Here is a 6,932-nt window from a genome sequence, read left to right as displayed (position 1 = left end):
CAGCTCAGGAGAGGGCAGAGGCCTCGGGAATGAATAGGGCCTCGGCTTTGGTGCAGGCGAGAGAAGAAAGACCGACAGACGGACGCGCAGGGGACTGTCGGAAGGACAGCCAACCAGAAGAATGCGCCGCACCGGGGCGGGGGTGAGGCGGTGGGGGAGGGCGGCCTCCAGGGACCCTAGAGCCCCAGGAGGGTCTTGCCAAGGCCTCAGAAGGAGCAGTTGCTGAGGTTCCCAGACCTTCGACGGCCCCTCCTATGGTCTAAGCCCTTATACTGAGGCCTTGGGCTTTGTTCCTCAGCAGTTCCAGGCACAGGGCCTCCTTTCCCGTCCTTCCAGGCCTATGGATGTCGCCTCTTCCCCTCAGGTTTCATGGGAGCACCAGGAGACAGCAGGCCTCCCCAGGTCAAAGGGTGGCTGTCCCTTCATCTGTGGTGCACGCCTCCTCCATCCTTTCTTGTGATGAGCTACCAGGCCTCTGGGGACAGACTGCCTGCCCTATAACCCTTCTCGTCCCCTTTACTGGCCTGCTATGTGTCCCAGTTCCCACCTGTGGGTTTGGGCACCACTTTTCCGAGTTGACGATATTTCTGCATCTCTGGCAATAAATGTCTTCTATGTAATGAGTCAGATCAGAGATGGATAGGAACCAAGCACCCTCCTGAGAACAGGGGGCAGGCCTTGACCTTACTGTTCTGTGTGTGTCCTTCCTTCCTTCAGGGTTTCCCAGGGCTTCTTCTGATGTACAATCCTTCTCTGGGTCCTCTCAATGCCTTTTGGCCTGTACCCTCACCTGGTGACAGGTACATCTACAGCTCTGGAAGGTCAGGACAGAGGAGGACCTGGGTCACCTACGGCTTCTTTCACCTGCCCTAACCTGGACCATCTTGGGGGAAGTTGGCTAGCCAATTCCATGGCCAGCTCCACTGTACTGGGCATGTTGTTGTGCTGAAAAGATCACTGGCCACTGTATTCCAGGGAAATGGGCACCAGAGACATGGCAACTGTAACCTGGTCACGTCTAGGAAGCAGAGACTTCTTTATGTCTGCTCCCACCCCACAATGTGCCCTGTCACGGGATCCATGCTCTAGGCCACTCCTCTTGCTGAGCCTTCCTGACCTAAGACTTCAGCTAAATCCCAACCTGCTCTGTACATTGTCATTCTGCTGTACATTACTGTAATTGCATTACTGCTGTACATCACTCAAAATGCTGCCCGTGGTCCCCTTTAAGACAAGATGACCAGCTATGTGTGCCTGTACTTTTGTCTGGGGACTCTTGGACCTTACAAGCCGGAATTCTCTTCATACTTCTGGCCCCACCAGGGGGAAGGACTATGATTTTTGAGTGTGTCTGCCTACCTTCTAGAGTGCTGCATTGTGAAGACTTGTGTCTTCAACATAGCCCACAGTGCCTTCCTCTGAGGATAAGGATAAAGACAATGGGTTCCACTAGGTCTCCATGCTTGGCCATCTCTCTCTCTCTCTCTCTCTCTCTGAGACAGGGCTTCTCTGTGTAGCCCTGGCACTTGCTTTGTAGCCCAGGCTGGCCTCAAACTCAGAAATCTGCCTGCCTCTGCTTCCCCAGTGCTGTGATTAAAGGCCTGCGCCACCACACCTGGCTTGGCCATCTTTTCTTCGCTTCATTCCGTTCAATGGGTAACACAGTCTGCCAGCTATTACCCCCCCCCCCCGCTGAAAACTTCAGGGGGTGGCAACCCCAGAGCCTCTTTTAAGGTGGGAGAATTTTAAGGGTGCTGCGAAGGCAATGATTCTTGTTGAAGCGCTCCTCCTCACTCTCCAAGTGAGTACTTGGACCAGTCCGAGGAGAGGGTGGGAACTTAAGAGACACAGCCAGCCAATTCCTTCTAGCTCCACCGCGGTGGGCAGTTGGCTGAGCTGGGAGAACCACTGGCCACTGGCCTCCAGGGAAATGGACATCAGCAACAGCATAGCTCTGGCCTTGTCTCATCCCCATGCAGAACAGTGCGGAGCAGAGGGAAGACGTGGGTACTCCTGGGTGACATCAGTAATTCTTAGGGCAGGACTTCCTGAGGAAGATCCTGTCCCTCTACCGAGTATCAACATCACCCTCTGCTCACTCCCAGGAAGTTTAACAACCTTACTGTTGACGGGGAGAAAACATCCAGACCTTGAGTGGGAACCTGAGGTGTTCGGAGGGATTGATGGCTGCCTGGAGTTTGTGTCAGAGGAACGGCCACGTAAGTCATGGCTCCTTCTTCAGATGGCTGCTGCTGTCCTTCACCTATCAGGCACCTCCTCCCCTGCCTCCCACCCAGGATCCTAGGAGTGGGCTGACCATGTTCCTCTGTATGCACTTCCTCAAATCACATGCATGGGAACCCTGGCCCTAACTCATCTGCTTTCTGGTGAGTGGCTGGCCCTGGACTGTGGGGACTTCCACAGAAGCCAAAATCTCCAGAGGCCTTTTGCTTGCCCAGGAGCAACCAGAATGTTCCCCCAAATCTACGGTGACCCTACCTGGGCAGAAGTTCTTCCAGGACTTCAACTCTCAGGCTGGGTAGGAATGATGAAGAGCTATAAGCAGATATTTCCCTGGGGAGCTCTCAGCCACTCTGTCAATACTAGAAGTAGTTGGGACACCAGCTCCAGGAGCTGAGGAGGTGGCCAGTGTTCCCAGCACCAGGCACAGGCTGGCATCTGGGTTCCCACATGACCCTGCAGTTGACTTAGACTTGACAGTTGAGTTAGGCAGAGCTTCCATTTTACCCAACTCTGTCTTTGGATTCACAAGCCAAGCATCCATCATTCATTAGTTGAAGATAGCATGCCATGGCCCAATCTTCATGCCTATAGAGGGTATCCATGACTTGTGCCAAAACTAAAAACCAATTTTTTTTTAATATAAAAAGATCAATGAAAAATTTATTTATAAATTTTTCACGCTGGGCTACAAGTCTATATTGTACGCTCAGGAGTGTGCCACAGACTTCATACAGACAGAAGAGACCAAACCAGGACCCATTTGAAGCTTCAACATAGGCCTAGGAAGTCTTAACATTAATTAACATAATTAAAAAGGCATTTGCATGTAGAAAAAACATACAGAACTCCTTTTGAAGTAATCTGTGCTTGTCTCAATGTCTGCCAGTTTCGCGACATTATCACTATTCTTCCCACACTGGTTCTTCATAAAAGCTGCAGAAGGACCAAAGAATATGACCGGGCGGCACAAAAGGCTCCACCCACCTGTGTCCTCAAGTGCTCCCCATTTCTGCACGCAGGGTCAGCAGCACTTCTACGAAGGGGAAACCTCATTTAAATTTGAATAATTCAGCCTCCCTTTTATTTCCCAGGATCAAAACAACAAGGGGTGTGGGGTTGCATAGAAAAGTGGAACCACAGAAACCAGGAAGTCTCCTTTCAGGGACAGCAAGTGACGCTCCAGCACCTCCTCCAGCCCCCCTCCCTCATGGCAGGATCATAATGGGGTCCTGGGTCCGGGGCCGGGAAAGGGCACCGCAGCCCTTGCACTTACTCAGCAGAGATTCACAGTCTTTATAGGAATTTTATAAAAATATAAATATGGGTACACAACAGCCTTCACAACGCTGGATACAACGCCCTTTAAAATTGGGTTTATAACCAAGATTCCAAAAATACACCTAAAACTTGGCTTAAAATATGTTAACATTTTATATTCTGTCATAAATGTTATGACATTTAATCGTGGCAAATTCATTTACTTTTTAAAAAAAGTGTGCAACCGACTATTAACTATAATAGAAGTCACTAGGAAAGGGTAACATCCTCTCAAAAATCCCCACGTCCCAGCCACGCGGGCTTCAAGGTCCCACTGGAACTTTGCTAAAGTAGCCGGTGTGGGGAATGGTGATCTCTCACGGGAGGGGGAAGGGAGACAGATCCTGGGCTTCCTAAACTCACTCAGAATCCAGGGAGAGGAACCGAGGAGGGAGGTGTGGAAGATCAGGGATTTGGTGGGGGAGGGGCTAGCAAATGGGAAAACCATTTTCAGTGCAACCAAGAAATGGTAGACTCAAGTTTTTAGTTTTAAGAAAAAAAAATGCATCTTTCTCCCATAACCACGCACAATATTTCCAAACAAAAAAAAAACTCAGGCGCACAAACTTCACCCACAAATATACACACACGTGATAAATAGTTTAGGACATCAGGAACCGGGAGCGTCCCCTTCCTCGCTCGAGGGCGCGCAGATGGGGGAGCCCGGTAGTGGCTGCTTGGCGGCCGCCAGCGGCAGGAGCCGCCGCAGTGCGGGCGGGCGGGCGGGTCCCACGGGCGGCGGCGGGAGCGCGAGTCCGCCCGCGCCTTTCACCTTCCGGAGAAAACATTTCAAGCGGAGGATCCGGTATCTCGGGATTCCGAAGTCTCCCGGTGTGAGACTCAAATTTCAAAATGGGCTGGAGCCTGCGCCCCGCCCCCACCCTCGAGGCGGTCGGGGGCCGTGGGAAGGCTCTGGGGCCCGGCGAGGCTCAGAGGACTGCCGAGGGGAGGAGCTCTCTGGCGGAGAGCCGAACCCTAGGGGCCACGGACGTGGAGACCTAGCCCGATTTCCACGCGGGCCAGCAAACCTGGCGCACACCGAGGTAGTTGGCGGGAAGGTACAGCAGAGAAGACGCGGGCGAAGGTCAGGGTCCGGGGTCGGGGCGGGTATCACCGGCCGCTGGCCGCGTACTTGGCCTTGGTGATGAGATAGAGCACGATGTCCTGGTGGCCCCCGAAAGCGGCGATGTGCAGCGCGCTCCAGCCGTCGCGGTTGGCTAGGCGGATGTCCGCGCCGAACTTGACCAGCAGCTTCACCAGCTCCAGGTTGCCATCGATGACTGACTGGTGTAGTGCCGTCTGGCCCTCCGGCCCGAACGAGTTCACGTTGAACTCGCAGTTAGTCATGTTCTGCAGCAGCGACTGCAGCTCCTGCGTGTTGCCCTTGCGCACCGCTTCCTGGAAGATGCGCTGCGTCTGCGGCGCCGAGCAGGTGGACAGCTCGGCTTGGCTCATGCTGCTGCAGAGCTAGAGCGGCGGGCCGCGCCCCGGCTCAGCGCGGGCGGCGGCTGCAGTGCGGGCCCCGGGCTGTCTCGGGGCGTGTCTCGAGGCACGCCTCGGCGCATGGAGGGCGCTTCGCCCCCGGGCCCCGCACGCTGCCCCTGCGCGCTCCGGGCGCTCGGGGCCGAGGGCCGACGGCGCGGGACCCCTGCCGCATCCAGCCACGCCCAGGCGGGCGGGCGACAGAGCTGGGTGCTGGTTCGCAAGGGTCTGGAGCAGCCGGAGGCCGCGACGCTTGCAATCGTGGTGCCTTCGGGGTTAGGCTGAGCTCCCACTGAACTTCCCTCGCGTCCCTTTGCAAAGCAGTTCTAATTCGCCCGCCGCTTCCCGGCGTCTTTTACGGTCCTTATATTTGCATAACAATGGACGCTCTTGACGCGCACACGAGGGCACTTTCGATTGGGCCGTGCCCACGTGGGGGCGGGGCGGAGGCGGGGTCGTGCGGCTAAGCCGTACACGACAGGGGGCGCTGGTCTCGGCCAGCCCCAGACGGGGTGGTCCGGCGACGGACCACAGGGTTTTTCCAGTGCTGCTGCCTCATCCTGGGTTCGCTTGCCCCGGGTGTATAACCTCCTCCTGCAGCTTTCCTCTTTCTTCATAGATCTCGGGAAATGCGAATTCCTCACTCAGCCACTCCGGGGCCTGGACCTGGCGTTCACCGGTGGCCCTCCACCACTTTGGCCCTTTATATTCCAGTGTAACTTCCCAGGCAGCTCGGGCTACTCTTGTGTTTGGCCCCATCCACACTGATGACCGGAGCTCCATGCCCAATCACCCCAGTGTAGGGGTTCCATCCTCTCCAGAAGGCTGGGACAGTCTCAGTCTCTCTCTCTCTCTCTCTCTCTCTCTCTCTCTCTCTCTCTCTCTCTCTCTCTCTCTCTCTCTCTCTCTCTCTCTCCACTTGTCTGCTGCTGCTGCTGCTACTCAGCCCGTTGGCACGTTCATAGACCTGCCTAGTGCGGCGGGCGCACAGCACTGCCCTTGCGCCAGCACTGCCCTGTAAGCGAGTTCTGAAAATGACTCATTTCCAAACCGTAAGCCCCACGTTTTATTGACCGCTCTTAACAACTGACCAGGAGGCAGGAGGTGCTGGCACTGGCTGGGGAGGCAAGGCTCCACATTTCCTCATTATGTTTTACAGCTTACAGCTTCGCTGTGGTTGCTGAAAATTAAGGAGGAATGATCTTCAGACTTGACAGAGCAAGAGGCAGGGCACGCCAGGGCTTGATTTCTTCTGAAGCCTAGCTGGGAATTCCAAGCAGGCAGCTAGCTGTAGGCCTCAGCTGAGGAGACCACCCTGCCGGGCTCCATCTGGGCAGCTTCTTTTGGTGGGTGCGTCTACCCCTAGACTCAGGGCATACCCCCAACCCTACTTTGTGTTCTGAGAGGAACTATGGCTAAACTAAACTGAGAAAGTAGGCAAATGCCTCCCGGGACTGTCCATCTTTGGCCAGTTCCCTTCAGGCCTGACCCTGGCTGACTTGTTTAAGGGCTACATTCTCCCTCTGGTAGCCTTGGAACCTGAATCCCTTGTATGTGCGGCTTGGAGGTCTCTCTGGTCTTCCGGAGAGCCACAGTCTATCGGGTTCTGCCCGTTTGGTCCCCTATCCCCACCTTGTGCCTCGCGCTGTTCCAAGATCTTGAGGGGAACCCTCGAGGTTCTCTCCACTGTGCAGGTAGATGGAGGCTTAGTTGGGGGTATCGATGCTGGCTGTGTCCTAACTCAGAACAAGATGGGTATGGAAAAGAGGGAGTTCTGGGAACGGTCAGGGGGGCAGGATCTTCTCCCTGGTTGGCCCATGGTTGCCTGCATCTGCAGAGGGCTTGGGGGACATCAGACAGGCAGGAGACAGAGACCACACCTTGGGGTG

At 55.2% G+C, this 6,932-nt stretch overlaps 1 protein-coding gene across 1 annotated transcript; it reads right to left on the bottom strand.

Moving 5' to 3' along the window:
* Positions 1-4,238: 4,238 nt before the first annotated feature.
* Nrarp (NOTCH regulated ankyrin repeat protein) lies at positions 4,239-5,091 on the bottom strand. Its single transcript, XM_059259089.1, has one exon. The coding sequence runs from the start codon at positions 5,014-5,016 to the stop codon at positions 4,672-4,674; it is 345 nt and encodes a 114-aa protein (XP_059115072.1). The 5' UTR covers positions 5,017-5,091; the 3' UTR covers positions 4,239-4,671.
* Between the last annotated feature and the right edge of the window lie 1,841 nt (positions 5,092-6,932).

The sequence above is a fragment of the Peromyscus eremicus genome, chromosome 4, assembly GCF_949786415.1.
Source record: "Peromyscus eremicus chromosome 4, PerEre_H2_v1, whole genome shotgun sequence".
Classification (NCBI taxonomy): Eukaryota; Metazoa; Chordata; class Mammalia; order Rodentia; family Cricetidae; genus Peromyscus; species Peromyscus eremicus.
This window is presented reverse-complemented; position numbering and strand designations above follow the sequence as displayed.

Excerpts from the sequence above, each read along its gene's own strand:
- Nrarp (XM_059259089.1), bottom strand. The coding sequence starts at position 5,016 with ATGAGCCAAGCCGAGCTGTCCACCTGCTCGGCGCCGCAGACGCAGCGC.